The sequence below is a fragment of the Lucilia sericata genome, unplaced genomic scaffold, assembly GCF_015586225.1.
Source record: "Lucilia sericata isolate MDLA Ls3-8-SP2 unplaced genomic scaffold, ASM1558622v1 Contig002487F_arrow, whole genome shotgun sequence".
Taxonomy (NCBI): Eukaryota; Metazoa; Arthropoda; class Insecta; order Diptera; family Calliphoridae; genus Lucilia; species Lucilia sericata.
In genome coordinates, this window is record NW_023996265.1 from 3,300 (window position 1) to 25,413 (window position 22,114).

The 22,114-nt window shown below is 31.7% G+C and overlaps 2 protein-coding genes across 2 annotated transcripts in view; both read left to right on the plus strand.

Annotated features, from left to right (window-relative positions):
• Nucleotides 1-4,386: 4,386 nt before the first annotated feature.
• The window catches only part of LOC119614003 (protein tipE), a 45,143-nt gene continuing 27,415 nt past the window's right edge, over nucleotides 4,387-22,114 (plus strand). The window contains exon 1 of the mRNA XM_037970079.1: nucleotides 4,387-6,371. Coding sequence (XP_037826007.1) covers nucleotides 5,602-6,371 — 770 coding nt within the window. The 5' untranslated portion in view covers nucleotides 4,387-5,601. The remainder of the gene's footprint in view (nucleotides 6,372-22,114) is intronic.
• Nucleotides 4,508-5,473, plus strand: LOC119614002 (putative transcriptional regulator cudA; the record flags this gene model as incomplete). Its single annotated transcript, XM_037970078.1, has 2 exons — nucleotides 4,508-5,362; nucleotides 5,430-5,473. Coding segments are annotated over 2 exons (899 nt in total), but the record flags the coding sequence as incomplete, so codon positions are not given.

The following is a 22,114-nucleotide window of genomic DNA, read 5'->3' on the forward strand; positions in this document are numbered from 1 at the left end:
CTGTTCTAGTTCTGTTCTAGTTCTGTTCTAGTTCTTTCTAGTTCTGTTCTAGTTCTGTTCTAGTTCTGTTCTAGTTCTGTTCTAGTTCTGTTCTAGTTCTGTTCTAGTTCTGTTCTAGTTCTGTTCTAGTTCTGTTCTAGTTCTGTTCTAGTTCTGTTCTAGTTCTGTTCTAGTTCTGTTCTAGTTCTGTTCTAGTTCTGTTCTAGTTCTGTTCTAGTTCTGTTCTAGTTCTGTTCTAGTTCTGTTCTAGTTCTGTTCTAGTTCAGTTTTAGTTAAGTTTAGTATTTTATTTCCATCACGGAGGATAAGTTCTGTCTTATTTGGAGTTAGATTGGAAGAGTTCCTGGAAAATAATTTAGGCATTCCAGACTCGAATGGGCACATTGGACCATATGCCATGCTTCAATGATATTTAGTCTAATCACTTCTTTAATAATATACAATACCACTCTGCTGCCTCGGTCCTATTGTAGTCAGACCATCCTTTTTCATTGTTAGAATTTTTTGCAAACAATTGTCTTCAAAATACAATAAAATATTTCCTTGAAACTTAAATAATTATCCCGCTGAGTTCAACATCTCAACAATAATGGCCAGAAATTGGTACTTTAATAATGGAATGTACTTTTCTTTCATTCAGCACCTGTTGACTACTTAATGATGGGGCATTTGTTAAATGTAGTAAAATATAATTTATTATGAACTCCTACTTTCTTAAAACAGCGACACAAGTTAAAAATTGTTTTATTTTAGTCCATTGCACAAACAATTTACATTTTTTATAATTTGTTTATAATGTTCCCTAATAAATCGTTGTGCTTTATTTTGTTTTTTTTTTTTTTTAATTTCGTACAACATGTAATAAATTGTACTACAACAACACAGCTATTAATTTTATTATTAAATTTATTGATTTTCCTTCTTATAATTCCTTCTGTCGTATACTATTTATAATTTCATTCAACTATTTTGTGCAAAAAAAGAAACATTTTTCACTTTTCTTCAAACATACATTTATATAAAAATAGAAGGAAGACGAAAAATAATAAAAGTACAAAAACAAAAATTTAAATTGTTTTTTTAGGTATTTCTAGTTTAAATTGTATAAAATTTAAAAAAAAGAAGAAACAAAACAGCATGGATTTTTTCCATTTGTTTTTGCAAAAAAGAGAAAATAAAATAGAAACAGGCTGTAAAAGGAAAAACAAAAATAATATATACCACCCACTAGTTTTTCTAGTTTTTGTTTTTGTTCGTTTTTTCTCTTTAAGGTTACAGTCAATAAGGGCAAATGACTTATAATAAATTGACTTGTTTTTGTTCGAAAAAAGGAAACTGAGTAAAACTCAAAAAAGAAAATATGTAAACTTAAGGCTAAAGGAGAAATAGAGAATTTACTCAAATGTACAGTTAAGCTCTATTACTGTTAATATCCTTTTGTGTTTGCTGTTATTTCTGTTGAGTATTTTAAGGAGCATAAGCAAGAATATAAGTGAGAGTGAGAGCATAATAGTTTTGGAAAAAACCTGTTCAATGTTAATGTTGAACCTGCTCTAAATTGTACGAAGAAATAAAACATAGAAAATAACTGTAAAGAAAGACGGAAATAAAAAAGGTATTCTATGGCCTGATTTTAAACTAACCTACATCAACATACAGCAAAATGGGACCACTACTCAATGAATTAATGTAGGCCTTTTATGTTGTTTTTGTTGTTGTTATTGTTGCATGAAAAAGCAAAACTACTGATACACAGAAAATTAGCTAATAGATATAAAATGGCCAGTGTTGCTAACATTTTGTTTTAAGACTAAAGCTAAAGTTTTTGTAAAAAAAAAAATACTACAATTCTAGCTTTGTTCTAGTTTAGTTCTAGTTCAGTTCTAGTTCAGTTCTAGTTCTGTTCTAGTTGAGTTCTAGTTCAGTTCTAGTTCAGTTCTAGTTCAGTTCTAGTTCAGTTCTAGTTCAGTTCTAGTTCAGTTCTAGTTCAGTTCTAGTTCAGTTCTAGTTCAGTTCTAGTTCAGTTCTAGTTCAGTTCTAGTTCAGTTCTAGTTCAGTTCTAGTTCAGTTCTAGTTCAGTTCTAGTTCAGTTCTAGTTCAGTTCTAGTTCAGTTCTAGTTCAGTTCTAGTTCAGTTCTAGTTCAGTTCTAGTTCAGTTCTAGTTCAGTTCTAGTTCTAGTTCAGTTCTAGTTCAGTTCTAGTTCAGTTCTAGTTCAGTTCTAGTTCTAGTTCAGTTCTAGTCAGTTTCTAGTTCAGTTCTAGTTCAGTTCTAGTTCAGTTCTAGTTCAGTTCTAGTTCAGTTCTGTTCAGTTAGTTCAGTTTAGTTCAGTTCTAGTTCAGTTCTAGTTCAGTTCTAGTTTCAGTTCTAGTTCAGTTCTAGTTCAGTTCTAGTTCAGTTTCTAGTTCAGTTCTAGTTCAGTTCTAGTCATTTCTAGTTCAGTTTCTAGTTTCAGTTCTAGTTCAGTTCTTAGTTCAGTTCTAGTTCAGTTCTAGTTCAGTTCTAGTTCAGTTCTAGTTCAGTTCTAGTTCAGTTCTAGTTCAGTTCTAGTTCAGTTCTAGATCAGTTCTAGTTACAGTTCTAGTTCAGTTCTAGTTCAGTTCTAGTTCAGTTCTAGTTCAGTTCTAGTTCAGTCCTAGTTCAGTCCTAGTTCAGTCTAGTTCAGTTTCTAGTTCAGTTCTAGTTCAGTTCTAGTTCTGTTCTAGTTCAGTTTCTAGTTCAGTTCTACGTCATTTATAATTCAGTTCTATTTCTGAATAGTTTTTAAACTTGTATATTACAAAGTGTTGACCACACTGTTATTGAAATATATGAAATATGAATATGAATGAATTAAATTTAATTTTTTCTGTTGATTTGTTTAAGATAAATTTCATTTAAAAATTAGAAAAGGAAAAATTCTAAATTTTAACATTTTTTTTTGAACATTTGCCATTTTCCAAATATTTTCAAAAACAGCTTTTGGTAATTTTTAAATTTAAATAACAGACTTTCATATATATAAAGTAAATATTTAAATTATTTAAATATGTATAACAAAACTTTTCTTCAAATCTTTTCAGCAAACAAAATAAAACACCCATAAAAATGCTTAAGGCAGACAAAGTGAAAATCTATAAATTAAAAATTTGCAAAGTGAAACAGTTATAAATTTTTTTATAAAAAAAAAAAATAATAACATTAAATAAAAGAAAATTAAATAAATTAAGTAAATAAATAATAATTTTTTATACTTAAATTAAAATACATTTTTTATAATAAAACCTCATAAGATAAAACATTAGATTGTAAATAATGTAACCAGAAAGCGAGACAAAAAATTTCTTCAGTCAACCTTTAAACAGCTGTAAATGAAAAAGAAAAACCTGTGCAAAACGCAAAGAAATTATACATAAAAATTGTGGAGCAAAAAGCAAAAAACAAAAACAAAATCTTTCATTATCACTAGGCCACCCATATAAAATAAAATGAAATAAAGTGAAATTAGAAAAAAAAAAAAAAAAATAAAAGAAAAAAATTTAGGAGACAAATATTAAAGAAACGTTTTACTCTCGCTAAAATAAACCGAAATCAGCTGATTTGCCTTAAATAAAATAAACAACAATAACAACAGCACATTTAATATGAAAAATACAAAATAAATAGCTACCTAAAAGTATACTATAAAATTACTCAAAGAGTGAAAATAAAAAAGAGCAAGCGCTAAAGGTCAACTGAGCTAGAGAGAGTTAAATAAATAGCAACTGAGAGAGAGAGAAAATATAGTAAAAGTAAAACCAAAGTGCGGGTGTTAAAAAGTAATACAAAAACAAAACGTTATGCAAAATAAATTGAAAATAACTCATTTAACTCTCTTCTCTAACAACTCACTCTCATCTTCTATATTCACACGTTCTGTCTCTTTAACTCTAACAAATGATGTGCGACTGTTGAGTGTCAACGGGTTTAAAAGTGTATAGGAGAAAATAAGAAGCAAAGAAAGCTAGAAAAAAAAGTAAAGAAAATAAATAAAATAAAATACCCATACATACGCGAGAGTGCATTTCCGTTATGAAAACGTAACAGAGCAGCCATTCAGCTCGTAACGTTAATGTCTCAGTAGTCGTGTTATTATCTCAGTGCAATGTTGTGATTTTAAGTGTACTGAAGAGAGCAAGAAGGAATAAATTCTTCAACAACAAAAAAGAAAAAAACTAAAATTTTACACTCTTGTTAAAGCTGCTTGAGGAAAAGGAAAAGAAAAAATATTTGAAATCAAGGAAATTAAATAAAAGTGTTCAAAATTAGTTTTCTAAAAATTCTTAAGAAAATAGAAAAATAAAGAAAATTTCTTAAATGTTTTAATTAGTATAAATTGAGAGCGAAAAAAATAGTAAAAGTAAATAATAATAGAAAAGAAAAAAAGCGAGCAAAATTTGTATAGTTTTTATTTCCTTAACAAAAATTTCAACACTGGCAACATACAAGCCTCAAAAAGTATTAAAAACGACGACGTCGTTTGCGTCTCAGACGCTACGGCTGCCACTGCTGCTCATCGTATTGTTTCCCGTGCAGCCGGCAGCAATAACAACGTCGTCGTCGTCTCCGCCGCTAATCATACGGCCAACGAAAGCAACAACATCAGCATCAACACCACAGCTACAGCCACTACCACTAATAATATTGCCATCACCACTACCAACAACAATAACAACAACAACAGCAACAACGCCAGCATCATTTCCACTTCGGCAGCCATACATAGCCAACAGGAACAGCAACAACAGCAAGAGCAACAAACTAAAAACGACGACGACATTGTCAGCAACATTAATATTACAGCTTCTGGCTCTCAGAATATTTCCACCATTTTACCCACCTCGAATTCGAACTCGAATTCCAACGCTGTTGTCATTTCTACCACACTACCCAACTCGGAGTCCTGTACATCTACAACACCTCTGTGTGGTGGCCTCACCACTTCGAAAACTACTTCAACCATTTCATCATCAATTGATACAACTGTTACATCTCCCAGCCTGCAGCAGAAAACTGTTATCAACACCACCCCCTCTACAGAGGCTGTTAGCAACGTTGTGAGCTCACCTCCACCACTAACAACATTAGCATCAACATCCTCTTCATCAGCAGCCAAACTACCATCACCTCCCCCCACACACACCACCTCCTCCAAATCCTCTACACCCCTAGCAAAACAAAAACAATCGCAACCCCTCCAACTACCCACCACTTCACCCTTAACATCTGAGCCCTATCAACACACAACTGCAGCAACAACATCTTCTACAACAACAGCTGCTGTTGTTGTTATCGGTTGCTCAACGTGTGAGGCTTTAAAACGAAAACAACAGCAACAATATTTGGGTAAAACTACTACTCCCACAACAACGAGTTGTTCTCAGACGACGTTTGCTTACACGACTGCTTGCAGAGGTTGTGCTGCTGTTGCAGCTGCATCATCCACATCGCAAATAGTAACAACAAATCAAGCAGCAGCTTCGGCTGCTGCCACGGCTGTTAATAGTGCTGCTGCTGATACTGCTGCCGCTGCTAGTGCTGGTGCTGGTGCCTATAATAATCGCCCTGTGTGCACGGACAATAATATGAGGAGTGGCAGTTCGGAATTACTACTCGAGCAGCAACAACAAGAGTTACGGTTACGTAAATTACGAGAACTGGCTCCAAAAAAGAAAAATGGAAATCGGCGCTATCGTTCGTGGCGCGAACGTGCCAGTTTTTATGGTACCTCCACTCTTGCCTTCTTTTCGGTGACCGCCGGTGCGTCTCTATTGTTCCTCGTTCCCCTCTACGTCGATCCGGCGATATCAACCTTAAGTCACGATTTTATCGATTCCCCTACACTCTGCACGACCACACGACGCGAAGATCTTGTCGGCATTTTCAATTGTTCGTGGAGTTCATGTCGCGAGGGCTGCACCTCCGATCTATACAAGTGTGTTCATATCTATGTGACGTTTATCGAAGAGAATATAACGATACCCGAAAACATGACCGACTACACGAACTACACGGCCGATTGGACGCAATCGGAGGAGGCCACACTGCTAGTGAATATCAAAGGGTGTGGCTATCCGCCCACGGTGACGTGTAAAACATTTAATGCCTTCTACGGTGTCGAGGGCGCCATCTATCCGTGCTATTATTCGCGTAAAAATAAAACGGTCGTGCTGACGTCCTACAATCACGACGATCAGGTCAACTATATAATACATTTTTTTGCAGTGCCATTTGTGATAACATTGATCTCATCGATAGCTTTGTGTATTTGGCATTGTGACTGCCGTTGTAAAAAGGATCGAAGCCATCGACGCAATCGGCCACAGTGTCGAAGGCCACGCATAGAGAATTTAAGGTGAGTTAAAGTGAGATTTTTATCATTTTTATTTCGTATCCCACGTAATCTAAAGTGTGAGTGTGAATATAAAAAGAAAAAAACTTTTATGTGAAAATTAATAAACAAACAATAGAAAAAGGAGAATAAAGAAAAAAAAACAAAGAAACAGGATAAAATTCTTTTGTTTAATCTTGTTGTTTATCTTGTATGCTTAGTTTTTTCCTTTGTTGTTTCTTTTTATGTTTTGTTTATGTTATAAATGGAGTGGGTAAGGGGAGTCCGGGGTTATCAGAGACTTTTCAGCTTTATCAAGTTAATATTTAAGAGTGTGTGTTGTTGTTGTTGTCATTACTCGCAGGTTGTTTTCATTGCTAATGAAATGTTGCATTAAGTCAATGCAATTTAAGTGTGTGTGTGAGTGTTTATATTTTGCCTGTGTTTTGCCAATAATTTTTTTGTTGTAGTTGTTGTTTTTTCCGTTATGATAGCAATACGTAGATGTGTAGAGGGGAGTGTTAAAAGCTTAACTTAACAAAATTGTTGTTTTGATAGAGTAAATGTGTTTATGTTATTGTTGGCTTTCTATGCATTTCCCCCAAAAGTGTGTGATTTTGTGTGTGTGTGTGTGATATACTAGGAATATTGTTTGCCTAAAATCAAGATTAAAATTGTGTTAAAAATTATAGCGTTATGAAGTTTTTGTAAACATAATGGAAATGGTAATTTCTACTAAAGAATTTTGCGATTTTTTTAAAATTACCATTTAGCAATCAACTTTTCTTTTATTTATAAAGGGATCGTAATCCATACAGAATTATATTTCTAAAAAGCTAAAAGTGTTGAAAGTCGTTAAGAAAATGTTTAACATATTCTGTTGTCGACATTGGATGTTTCATGAAATATTGGAATTTTAGTTTAAAATTGGATTAAAAAAAAATAATTTTTAATAAAAAATGGTATTTTTAGTGAAAAATTTTATTTGGAATGAAAATTGGATTTTTAGTGAAAAATTTAATTTTTGGTAAAAAATTGGCTTTTGGGTGAAAAATTTTATTATTAATGAAAAATTTTATTTTTAATAAAAAAAAAAAAAAAATGGATTTTTAGTGATAAATCAAATTTATGCTGAAAATAACATTTTTAAAAAAACACCAAATTTTAGTTTTAATTTAATTGAGGTTCACCTCTAGTTCAGATCTGGTTTAGTTCTAGTTCACTTCCAGATCAGTTCTAGTTTCAGTTCTAGTTCAGCTCTAGATCAGTTCTAGTTATTCTAGGTCATTCTAGGTCAGTTCTAGTTCAGTTCTAGTTCAGTTCTAGTTCAGTCTAGTTCTTCTAGTTCAGTTCTAGTTCAGTTCTAGTTCAGTTCTAGTTCAGTTCTAGTTCAGTTCTAGTTCAGTTCTAGTTCAGTTCTAGTTCAGTTCTTTCAGTAGTTCAGTTCTAGTTCAGTTCTATTCAGTTCTAGTTCAGTTCTAGTTCAGTTCTAGTTCAGTTCTAGTTCAGTTCTAGTTCAGTTCTAGTTCAGTTCTAGTTCAGTTCTAGTTCAGTTCTAGTTCAGTTCTAGTTCAGTTCTAGTTCAGTTCTAGTTCAGTTCTAGTTCAGTTCTAGTTCAGTTCCAGTTCAGTTCTAGTTCAGTTCTAGTTCAGTTCTAGTTCAGTTCTAGTTCAGTTCTAGTTCAGTTCTAGTTCAGTTTTCTAGTTCAGTTCTAGTTCAGTTCTAGTTCAGTTCTAGTTCAGTTCTAGTTCAGTTCTAGTTCAGTTCTAGTTCAGTTCTAGTTCAGTTCTAGTTCAGTTCTAGTTCAGTTCTAGTTCAGTTCTAGTTCAGTTCTAGTTTCTAGTTCAGTTCTAGTTCAGTTCTAGTTCAGTTCTAGTTCAGTTCTAGTTCAGTTCTAGTTCAGTTCTAGTTCAGTTCTAGTTCAGTTCTAGTTCAGTTCTAGTTCAGTTCTAGTTCAGTTCTAGTTCAGTTCTAGTTCAGTTCTAGTTCAGTTCTAGTTCAGTTCTAGTTCAGTTCTAGTTCAGTTCTAGTTCAGTTCTAGTTCTAGTTCAGTTCTAGTTCAGTTCTAGTTCAGTTCTAGTTCAGTTCTAGTTCAGTTCTAGTTCAGTTCTAGTTCAGTTCTAGTTCAGTTCTAGTTCAGTTCTAGTTCAGTTCTAGTTCAGTTCTAGTTCAGTTCTAGTTCAGTTCTAGTTCAGTTCTAGTTCAGTTCTAGTTCAGTTCTAGTTCAGTTCTAGTTCAGTTCTAGTTCAGTTCTAGTTCAGTTCTAGTTCAGTTCTAGTTCAGTTCTAGTTCAGTTCTAGTTCAGTTCTAGTTCAGTTCTAGTTCAGTTCTAGTTCAGTTCTAGTTCAGTTCTAGTTCAGTTCTAGTTCAGTTCTAGTTCAGTTCTAGTTCAGTTCTAGTTCAGTTCTAGTTCAGTTCTAGTTCTTCTAGTTCAGTTCTAGTTCAGTTCTAGTTCAGTTCTAGTTCAGTTCTAGTTCAGTTCTAGTTCAGTTCTAGTTCAGTTCTAGTTCAGTTCTAGTTCAGTTCTAGTTCAGTTCTAGTTCTAGTTCAGTCTAGTTCAGTTCTAGTTCAGTTCTAGTTCAGTTCTAGTTCAGTTTTAGTTCAGTTCTAGTTCAGTTCTAGTTCAGTTCTAGTTCAGTTCTAGTTCTAGTTCTAGTTCAGTTCTAGTTCAGTACTAGTTCAGTTCTAGTTCAGTTCTGGTTCAGTTCTGGTTCAGTTCTAGTTCATTTAGTTCCAGTTCAGTTCTAGTAAACTTTTTTGATTGCTATAATTTCCCCCACAATTGTTACCACTTCCAGATGTATACACATATATGTCGCATTAAGTAGCATATAGGGATTGTATTCATTTCTAAGTACAATATAGATTTTTTTGTATGCGTTGATGATAAAATTTTCATTTTGTGGTTTCAGTCAACATTTGCTGCAAAGATATCTACAACAACAACAAAACCTACAAAAAATCAATTAAGTTTCAGTTGGTTGTTATTTTTTTGTTGGTTTAAATTTTATGTCTTAAAAAGAAAAGAGGTTAAGAACTTTTATCAAATATTTGCTCAAGCAGCAGAAAAGTTTAAACTATACAAGAGCAGGAGCAAAAAGGAAATAATATTAGTTTAGTTTACAAAAATACCAATTAAATTAAAGTTATTTTAATTTTAAAAACAAACTTTGCGTGTAAGCATAAAAATAAAATTAAAAGTAAAGTAGAAGAAAGACAACTGCTAACAGCTATTTAGAATATGCAAATTTTTGTAAACCTAAATCTTGACAGTTTACTTTTTGTATTTATAATGGCAAGCTAAAATGTGGTCCAATAAAATGCATTTTAAAAATTTTTGAAAGAAACTCAAATGTAATAGGTTCTACTGAGAATATGTTATTATGTTATTATTATTAGTGATAGTAAATCTGCTCAAATGAAAGAATTATACTCTTAAAAAAACATAATTTTTTTAAAACCAAATATGATTTAAGTTAATAATTTCTCAGAAAAATAACTTGATTTAGGGATCATTTATTTAAGTGACAAAGAGACATATTTTTAAATATCTAAATACTTTAATAATACTAAACACAAAATATAATCGCAGATAAATATGTTAAAACCATCTTAAACAGATGTTTAGTTATCGCTTTTAATAGTGAATTTAATGAATATTTAATATGAATCTAAATAAATATTTATCATACGCAACAGGAGCTTAGTGTTTTGCAAAGACAATAAACTTAAGTACGAAACCAAAATGATAATTGCAATAAACATAAAATAATTTAATAGACAAAACGTGATACACAATCAATGTCACAAATTTCAAGAGTTTTGGTACAGTTCAGATGGGTTCTTATTAAAATTAAATAAAGGAAAATACAATATAAGTATTTATATATTAATGTGCAGCTATTAACATATATAAGACATAATTAGTTTAAAGTCGGGGGTTTTGATTAAAATGATTGCCAATGTTCAGAACAAACTAGAATGAACTAGAAATGAACTAGAATGAATAGAACTGAAACTAGACTGAACTAGAACTGAACTAGAACTGAACTAGAACTGAACTAGAACTGAACTAGAACTGAACTAGAACTGAACTAGAACTGAACTAGAACTGAACTAGAACTGAACTAGAACTGAACTAGAACTGAACTAGAACTGAACTAGAACTGAACTAGAACTGAACTAGAACTGAACTAGAACTGAACTAGAACTGAACTAGAACTGAACTAGAACTGAACTAGAACTGAACTAGAACTGAACTAGAACTGAACTAGAACTGAACTAGAACTGAACTAGAACTGAACTAGAACTGAACTAGAACTGAACTAGAACTGAACTAGAACTGAACTAGAACTGAACTAGAACTAGAACTGAACTAGAACTGAACTAGAACTGAACTAGAACTGAACTAGAACTGAACTAGAACTGAACTAGAACTGAACTAGAACTGAACTAGAACTGAACTAGAACTGAACTAGAACTGAACTAGAACTGAACTAGAACTGAACTAGAACTGAACTAGAACTGAACTAGAACTGAACTAGAACTGAACTAGAACTGAACTAGAACTGAACTAGAACTGAACTAGAACTGAACTAGAACTGACTAGAACTGAACTAGAACTGAACTAGAACTGAACTAGAACTGAACTAGAACTGAACTAGAACTGAACTAGAACTGAACTAGAACTGAACTAGAACTGAACTAGAACTGAACTAGAACTGACTAGAACTGAACTAGAACTGAACTAGAACTGAACTAGAACTGAACTAGAACTGAACTAGAACTGAACTAGAACTGAACTAGAACTGAACTAGAACTGAACTAGACTGACTAGAACTGAACTAGAACTGAACTAGAACTGAACTAGAACTGAACTAGAACTGAACTAGAACTGAACTAGAACTGAACTAGAACTGAACTAGAACTGAACTAGAACTGAACTAGAACTGAACTAGAACTGAACTAGAACTGAACTAGAACTGAACTAGAACTGAACTAGAACTGAACTAGAACTGAACTAGAACTGAACTAGAACTGAACTAGAACTGAACTAGAACTGAACTAGAACTGAACTAGAACTGAACTAGAACTGAACTAGAACTGAACTAGAACTGAACTAGAACTGAACTAGAACTGAACTAGAACTGAACTAGAACTGAACTAGAACTGAACTAGAACGAACTAGAACTGAACTAGAACTGAACTAGAACTGAACTAGAATTGAACTAGAACTGAACTAGAACTGAACTAGAACTGAACTAGAACTGAACTAGAACTGAACTAGAACTGAACTAGAACTAGAACTGAACTAGAACTGAACTAGAACTGAACTAGAACTGAACTAGAACTGAACTAGAACTGAACTAGAACTGAACTAGAACTGAACTAGAACTGAACTAGAACTGAACTAGAACTAGAACTGAACTAGAACTGACGAACTAGAACTGAACTAGAACTGAACTAGAACTGAACTAGAACTGAACTAGAACTGAACTAGAACTGAACTAGAACTGAACTAGAACTGAACTAGAACTGAACTAGAACTGAACTACTGAACTAGAACTGAACTAGATGTATATGAGTAGATGAAGATTTATAAAATGTATAACGAATTGTCAAGTCCTTTCGTAAAATTTATTATATCCGATTATATATTATTTTATTTTCAGAAAACATTATTTCCTATTTATTAATATACACATTCATTAAATTTAAAACAAAACAAACAATAGCAGACAACTATTAAGAAGATTTCTATAACAAACATTTTCAAAATAAATTATTGTTTAATAGTGCGTGTAATGAATATTTAATAAATGTACAATTATTAATCATGCCCGAGCAACAGCAGCTCACTCCCACCATGACAGCTATCAGAATGGGTGGCTGTTTTTACCATAAATTAAAGTCGCATAAAAATGTCATCAACATAAAGAGACCATTTAATGAATATATAACTTGACATAAAAATGTCAAATACTGTTAAATTCGTTGAATTTGTTTAAAACAAACAGCACTCAATACAAATGTGTGAAAGCAAATGAAAAACGAGGCGTATGATAAATTTTATTTAAATTAATAAAAACGCACAAAAATATAAATCATACGCACCGGTGTTTTTGCACACACAAAGTTAACAGTTACATGCAAGTGATGGGTGGAATTTAAATGGTAGATTTTGTTTTTAATTTTTATAAAATATTTTATATAATAAACATCCTACACCTGAGCATAAAATCCTTTATGAAAAGTATTAAATAATTTTCCTTTAGTTTATATGAAATTTTGTTAACAGGAAGGTATGGTTTTTAAAGAAACGTATTATCAAAACTTTATTTGTTTGTATATTGTGTAATTTTCTCAAATTTTCTTCTAATTTAATTGGGTTGACTATTACTAAACTATTTATGCATGGATTCTTAGTATAATTACTTTTAAAACATGATAAAAATTTCAATTTATAAATTGCCCATTGTCTCTATTAAACTCTATTTATATACATACATTATTAAATGACCAGTAGCTTGAAACAAAAAATTTTACTTTATCTAAAGATTTATTTCAAACGTAACTATCTTTTAGTAAATAAATTATTTTAAGTAAATAATAATCTCTACTAAAAACATACCGAAAAATTGTATTTTATTAAAAAATCTTTCAAAACCAATTTGAATATAACCAAATCTCTTCTAGGGCCATAAAAACAATTTAAATAGTTTATACACAAGAAAAAAACATATTGTTTTAAATACATTTTTACATACTTCTAGTCGCAAAACTTTCAAAAATACTACAGAAACTACAACAATCTAACGATAAATCTTTAATTTATGAATTTCAATAATTGTCAGAAGAAATAAATAATGTTTGAAAGAGACAAAAAAGTATCGAAAAAAAATCAACAAAAATAAACGATATACGAAATAAATTTGTATTGTAAATCCTTTTTAGATTTACACACATACACATGCAACTGCAACAACAATTCCAATAAAAACATTATGATCAAAGCAATGTAGCAACAATAAATATAAAAATTATAAACTGAAAATTTTACAATAACAATAATATATAGTGGGGGACAAAAAGTTATTAGGCTAGAACTGAACTAGAACTGAACTAGAACTGAACTAGAACTGAACTAGAACTGAACTAGAACTGAACTAGAACTGAACTAGAACTGAACTAGAACTGAACTAGAACTGAACTAGAACTGAACTAGAACTGAACTAGAACTGAACTAGAACTGAACTAGAACTGAACTAGAACTGAACTAGAACTGAACTAGAACTGAACTAGAACTGAACTAGAACTGAACTAGAACTGAACTAGAACTGAACTAGAACTGAACTAGAACTGAACTAGAACTGAACTAGAACTGAACTAGAACTGAACTAGAACTGAACTAGAACTGAACTAGAACTGAACTAGAACTGAACTAGATATGAAGTAGAACTTTAAATCATGTGAAAACTATTGGTTTTTCCCCACTGTACCTTATAAATAAGTACATCTACTATCAATTTTTAGAACAATAAGCAAACGACCGAGTGAGCACCACATTGGTGAAGGAAAATATTGTTGCTGGAGCTGCTGCTGCATTTGTTATTGTAGTTGTAATTCTTGTTGATGACAATATTGAGTAGAAAAACAGTTTATGAACTGAAATCAATTTACAATTTTTGTTCTTGTTATTATTATAAAGTACTTTATTGTTGGTGTTGTTGTTTATGTAGTTGTTATCTGTCTTTGAACAATTTTATATTGGATACAAATTAAAAAATACGACTACGATTATACATACATACATACATACATATTTTCGTGTAAAAAAAAAAAATTAATATGCATGTACATTTGATGCATACATAATAAAGTAGGGAGGATATTAAAGAAAAAAATTACGTTATAAAAAAATGTATGGAAGGAATTTCAGAGGTGCATTACACTAACTAACTCACTCACTCACTCACTCACTCACTCACTACTAACTAACTAACTACTAACTAACTAACTAACTAACTAACTAACTAACTAACTAACTAACTAACTAACTAACTAACTAACTAACTAACTAACTAACTAACTAACTAACTAACTAACTAACTAACTAACTAACTAACTAACTAACTACTAACTACTAACTAACTACTAACTAACTAACTAACTAACTAACTAACTAACTAACTAACTAACTAACTAACTACTAACTAACTAACTAACTAACTAACTAACTAACTAACTAACTAACTAACTAACTAACTAACTAACTAACTAACTAACTAACTAACTAACTAACTAACTAACTAACTAACTAACTAACTAACTAACTAACTAACTAACTAACTAACTAACTAACTACTAACTAACTAACTAACTAACTAAACTAACAAACTAACAAACTAACAAACTAACTAACTAACTAACTAACTAACTAACTAACTAACTAACTAACTAACTAACTAACTAACTAACTAACTAACTAACTAACTAACTAACTAACTAACTAACTAACTAACTAACTAACTAACTAACTAACTAACTAACTAACTAACTAACTAACTAACTAACTAACTAACTAACTACTAACTAACTAACTAACTAACTAACTAACTAACTAACTAACTAACTAACTAACTAACTACTAACTAACTAACTAACTAACTAACTAACTACTAACTAACTAACTAACTAACTAACTAACTAACTAACTAACTAACTAACTAACTAACTAACTAACTACTAAGTAACTAACTAAGTAACTAACTAACTAACTAACTAACTAACTAACTAACTAACTACTAACTAACTAACTAACTAACTAACTAACTAACTAACTAACTACTAACTAACTAACTAACTACTAACTAACTAACTAACTACTAACTAACTAACTAACTAACTACTAACTAACTACTAACTAACTAACTAACTAACTAACTAACTAACTAACTAACTAACTAACTACTAACTAACTACTACTAACTAACTAAACTAACTAACTAACTAACTAACTAACTAACTAACTAACTAACTAACTAACTAACTAACTAACTAACTAACTAACTAAATAACTACCTAACTAACTAACTAACTGGACCACTTTATTGATTACTATGTGAATTACTTTATACACTAGTATATGGACTAGGATGTGGTGCCATCATATGTCCATACAATAAAACAATCTATATTAATTGTAGTCTACTTCTAGGAATAATTAGAACCTCTCATTGAAAAAACCTGTACTAAACGCTTTGCAACGTTGGTGCCAACTCGCTATTTTCGTAATATTAGAGGCTGTACAACCGACATATACATATGTATATAGTTATGATCATATACCATAAACATATATATGAAAATAAATAAATTAAAAAAAAACCGGAAAAATATATAACAACTTTATACTAGATCGTCGAATAAACAATAACATTGAAATATATTTTTTCTCAACGACTATATAAACTATGGCTTTTAATATAATGACTGACAAAAAAATAAATAAAATAAAACCCAGAGCATAGACTACAACCGTCACCAGTAAAAAACATTTTACAGTTATTTTTTCCATGAAAAAAAAACGACAACAACAATATAAACATTGTTAGTAACATTTATGTAATCGCCATTGTTAGTGACACAGTTAAACACTGTTTCCGCTTGGTTGTAGTCTAGGAGGAAAAAAGAAAGAGAGGAAAAACACAGACATATTTGATACTCGTAACAGTAAAAAGGTTACAGCAATAAATGTAGCAAATGAAGGTGATTATGGCAAAAAAAATTGTTTTTGTACATATTAAATATTGTTTTATTGAATATAACTAAAAAATGTAGTGAATTTTTATTGTTTATAGGAATGAAATAATTGCATTTTATAGTTTAAAATTTAAGGCAGAAAAACAAGAGAATTATAATTGAAATCTGTTAGTTGGAAGTTTAAATATTTCAGTTGAAAATATGTTGTGTTTAAATAAAAATTTTAAATTTATGTTTATATTTTCTGTTATTGACACACTTGTGTGTGTGTGTGTGTGTGTGTTAAACATAAATTTTTGAAATTTTATTATGGTGAATTTTATGTATTTTTTTAGCAAATATTTTCCTAATACAATTTTATGTAAATTACATATTTTTCATATTTTTATGTTTAATACATGCATTCACTTTTTTCATTTTATTTTCAAATATGTATGCTAATAAAATTGTATAATAAAGGATGTTATAAATAAATTGTCTTCACAATTTTTTTATTATAAAACTTTTAATAAAAACCTATTTATTGCAGTCATATAAAAGAAAATCTTAAAGTTTATTGCATTTTCTTTAAAGAAAAATCATATTTATTTTCACACAAAATTTGATTTTCATAAAATATTTATACTAAATAATGTACACACTTATGTCATTGCCACTCATTTATTTACACTCTTCGTGTCAGTTTCTTCTGATGTCTTTCCCATCCATTTTATTTTGATTTGTTCGTTATTGGAGGTGTTAAGAACTAATAAACAAACACAGAAACAAGTATGACGACACGTGCTAATAATTTCATACATTTTTTTCGTAAGAAGTTTTCATAAATTATTTATGTATGTATTGTTATTTTCAAAAATGTTATCTGTATGTACATGAAAATTTAAATGAATACATAATTTACATATTAAAGTATGAAGATAAATCTGTAGATCCTGAACGGTTATACAAATTTCTACTAAGTAAGTGAATTTTTGAATTTTGAGCTCTTAAACCCTCCTGAGCATTATGATGTACACAACCCAATTTAGGGGATCCAGTTGTTTGGGTGGGTTCGGTTGTTTAAACAAGCCGATAACAACCAAAATCAATAGGGTTCGACCTTGGGTTGAAAGTAATACGTGTAACAAATTTCACGGAATTATCATCAGAATCGAATCAGATGGACAGACAGACAGACAGACAGGCAGACGGACGTACGGACGGATATGACTTAATCGACTCAGATACAGATTGGTATACTTTAAGGTTGGTATAGAACCATTAATTATAGGCCTCTAATCCTCCTCATTAATGTGGTGTAGAGTGTAATTATATTTACTCTTCCATTGCGGTTTATATCCGAGCGACATGTGAAGCTAAATTTACCACTAGGAAAGTATGACTCTCTTCTTCAATATGGTCTTGGACTGGCGATCGAGCACATTTGATGTTTGTGTAGAACCGTCAAGTATACATATATATATGTACACATTGATGACGGTGAGCCTTGTATATTATATGTACAATCTATGTTTCGATTGTAAGTATATTCCGAGCTTTGGTTGACGTAGTGGTCATGGCAACACTTACATATATCCTAGTAACATGAACGCTGAACGCAGTGGTCTTATATAACAACTTTTTTCAAATAAGTCCAAAGAAGAAGCGTACGATAGTATTAGTTAATTACTGTTTTATTTTTGTGCGGGATCAAATGTTGAATCCTATGATCTTTGGTAACTTCACTGATCCTCATATTGAGAAAATTTGAGATTATGATTGTTATTACCCCAGTGCTGACCCCCCCGAGGCATGCTAGCTTGATGAACTTCCCCCCATCTTGGTAAATATATGTATATCCTAGGCCATTCCTTGTAATGATTTTACCTGGAGTTGAACCAGAAAACCTATCTTATCTGGTACCACGTTAAGCGGTAGCTCATAGTATGTCGGAGTTTCAGACTTTGTTTTGTCCAGGTTATTGGAGAGGTTGCTTCGGGGAGAACATACAAACTCGCTGGAAGAGAATGTTGGTTAAAAGACTGATACACGGTGGAATCTATATTTCGGGATATGTGTGGAGCTGTTGCAGTCAGTCAAAAGATATCCCTTAAAGGTGTGATTGTTGTGATAAGCGTTGGGAATGTGTTGGATTCAAGTGTACGCACTGGATGAAGGGGTATGCGAGCCCCTCTAACCTGATTGCTGGAGTGAATGTGTCAAATGTTCTTGATCTCCTTGTCAGGATATGTCTGTTCATACCAGACATAAAGCACACGCCTTCTGTCCCAGTTTTGACTCAGTTATATACCGATTTTTATGACAATCAAGAATCTGACGTATCTAATAGAGAGCTTATATAGTACACCAGTCTGTTTGCTTTGTTCTATTTCATATTTAATCTTTCTAGGGTTGCCATAAGCTGTAATCCTTTAATAATTGATTTAAACTCGAAGTTAGTGCTGAAGTTGAAATCTCATATTAGATCTGTGGCTCCTGTCTCACTTTCACCTTGGATATTATAGCACCCAAGTTCAAGAACATAGAGCTGTTCTTGTCAACATATAGGGAGCTGGCTGTTTGTTTAATACAAACTTATAAATATGAGTCTGACATATGATAGATTTGGAATAGGAAGCTTTTTATCTCTATACAGACTTAGGGTTTAGTTATTCAGGGATTTTCAAACGAGCGTTTCATATGGGAACTATGATCAATTATGAGATGATCCGGAAAAAAAATTACCAGAATGATTTGTATATATATTATTAATTCACGAGTTCATGATGATTAAGTGGACTTAATATTTTCATGGGTCGTTTTGGAACTTTGCTAATTTTTCCGTTATTTATGGACCGATTTTGCTGTTTTTAAATAGAGATCTTCTCTAAAGTATGTATGATATAAGTATCGAAGATTGGGATCTCAAAGATATCTGTAGTCTTCTGAAAACGGGGCATGTTTCCTTGAAGTATTGCAATCCCGGAGTAAAGAGGAGCTACCAGTACCTCTAGTCTACCTGGACTATAAACTGGTGGTTTCACTTCACTCCTCGTCTAGTTCTTGGTATGATTTGACATGGGGTCTAACCAGAGCACCACATAATCTGGTACTACGGATGGCCAGTTGCCCGCAGAACAGTGTCTTGGCTGGTCATTTGGTTTAGGTTCCTTCGGGATCAACGTAATGGCTGTAGTTTAAAACTAAACTCGTAGGAAGGGGATGCTTGATTAAAAGATTGACACACGGTGCAATATAATTTTCTTGATAAGTTTCTGTTGTCCTGGATTCTAGGTACAAAACACAGAGCATGACTGTGGATTAATAAAATGTTGGATTTGAGCTGATAATGCAAAGATTGGCTATACGAGGTGTTGGTACTTGTATCTGATGGATTGGAGGGATTATGAATTGTATCCGAGGTAATTCGGATGGAGTGACGGGAGAGATGTTCTGAACTGAGGTTTGGCAAAACGGAGTGAGATGGTGCAAGGTCGTAACTGCCCTGTCTTTAATTTATCAGCGATTTTCCTTCATGGTTGATTGTGTTGGAGTTTACTCTAAAACATGTTCAACATAACACAGTGGGTCTTTGTGGCTACTGAAATAAGTCTTGTCAATTAAAATGATATGTGTTTCGGACTACCAATTAAGTCCTCTAGGTTCTGTTGCCGAATCAACAGAGACATCTCTGTAGTGTGGTTGTGGTTGGCGTTAGATTGAGCTTGCTCATGACACCTGTCCTTAAGCCCTGAAATTTATAAAAGTACTTTTTATTACTATTAGTACCTTTTGAACTTTTGTAATTGTAAGTAAATGTTAAATAGAAATGTGGTAAATGTTATATTACTCTCCATTGGTTTCTTTTAAGTGTCATGTCGGGAACTCTATATCCCTGCGGTAAAATTCTGTCAATTGATTTAAATGAATTAGTCCTGCGACTTTAAACTATAAAAGAACTTTAAAAATGCAATAAATAATCTGCTCTAGAAACCAATATGTTAATATTAGAAATAAAACAACACTAAAAGGTGTCAAATTCCCCCTCTAACTTAAGCACCATGAAAATGTGATTGGCGGTCATATATACAAGTTTACCTTAGATATCCCCTTCATCTAAGGTACCATGCTGTAAAGTACTTAAAATCAAGAAACAATGTATTTAGCTTCCTTCATATTTTAATAAAAACAAAATTCAGAAAATAAATTCGATTCCTCTAGGTCCTGTAAACTGTCAGCAACAATATTTATACAAATTTTGACTGACTCTCTGATTAATACATACATAAACATGACAATAAATTCGTTGTCACACCTGGCAGTATGACTAACTCAATACTGGCATGACAGTTGTTGACTCTGGCTGTCGGTAAGTAACTGTGTCCCTGTGTTTGTGTGTGGGGTCGTGTGTTTGAATGTTTGTTTTTGTTTTCTTTTCAGTGTTCGTTGAACATGAAACGCGTTAAATTTAAATAATTTAACTAATGACAGTTAAAATGTGAAACGTGCTTAACACACTCTTTTACTACTATTATTTATCTATAGCGGCCGGTCTCCCCTACTTCCCCAATATCTCTTTTACAATTTCTTTTATGTTTATTTTTCGTATTATTGTTGTTATTGTACCTGTTCTTAGCTATTGTCCTTTTTTGGTGTCATTGTTCAGGCGAAATAGTCCGGAGTAGTTCGTTGTAAGCTCCCACAAATATCGTGTCTAACGTTAAAAGAGAGAGAGAGAACGTGTGTGTGTGTATGTATTATGATGACTAACTTAAGGTCATAATGTTACGTTAAATATTATATTCAACTCTGACACCTGACTTAGTATACATATGTATGTGAATATGTTAGTGTTTTTGTATGTAAGTGTAGGTTAGTTTCTTTTATGGAAGACAGGGAGAGCAAAACTAGAGAGTTTATTTTATTACTTTTTTTCTATTTCAGTTGATTGTCATGTCATGTTGCTGTTTAAATTGGATTTTATAGATTTTTTTCTCCAATGCCTACCCCATATTTTGAGTTGAAATATTACACTTTATGAGGGAGTTGAAGGTGGCCTTTGTTTAGGCCATGTGGTCGTATGTTTGTGCTTTCGTTCTTTTGGTCAGTCATTCAGTCGAGGCAAATGTTTTTTTTTTCTTTTCAGCAATTTGTTTAAAATAGAAGCGTGCTAATTAGTCATGCCACAAAAACTTCTTATTGATATATCCTTGTAAAAAGCTTTGCATTTAAGTATTTATTTAGACAAAAGAAATATTTGATTTTTTTAAGAACATTTTTATTTTAAAAATGTCAAGGAGGCGAGAAGTAAAATTACAAGAGAATATTATATAAAACACCATTTTAGTAAATTTCATTTTATTCAAGGCTAGGAGGGTGTAAGAAGCTTAAAGTGAATAAAATTAGGTCAGATATAATCATTAATGCAATATCTTAAAAAGGATTCATATATGGAAAATAGACTAGAATATTTATTGCATGAACTGTAGATTATGCTATATACAAGACTATAGACTACATAAAAGACTGGACTATAGAATAGACAATACATTAGACTAGAATAAAGACTACACCATAGACACCATAGACTATAGCCTAGAATATAGATTAGACTAGACTGTAGACCAGAGTAGACTATAGACTAGCCTATATACTAGACTATAAAGTAGACTACAGACTAGACTATAGACTAGCCTATATACTAGACTATAAAGTAGACTACAGACTAGACTATACTGTTGTCTAATACCATAGACGAGACAAGATTGTAGACTAGACTATAGACTAGACTATAGACTAGACTATAGACAAGACTATAGACTAGACTATAGACTAGACCATAGACTAGACTATAGACTAGACTATAGACTGGACTATAGACTAGACTATAGACTAGACTATAGACTAGACTATAGACTAGACTATAGACTAGACAATAGACTAGACTATAGACTAGACTATAGACTAGACTATAGACTAGACTATAGACTAGACTATAGACTAGACTATAGACTAGACTATAGACT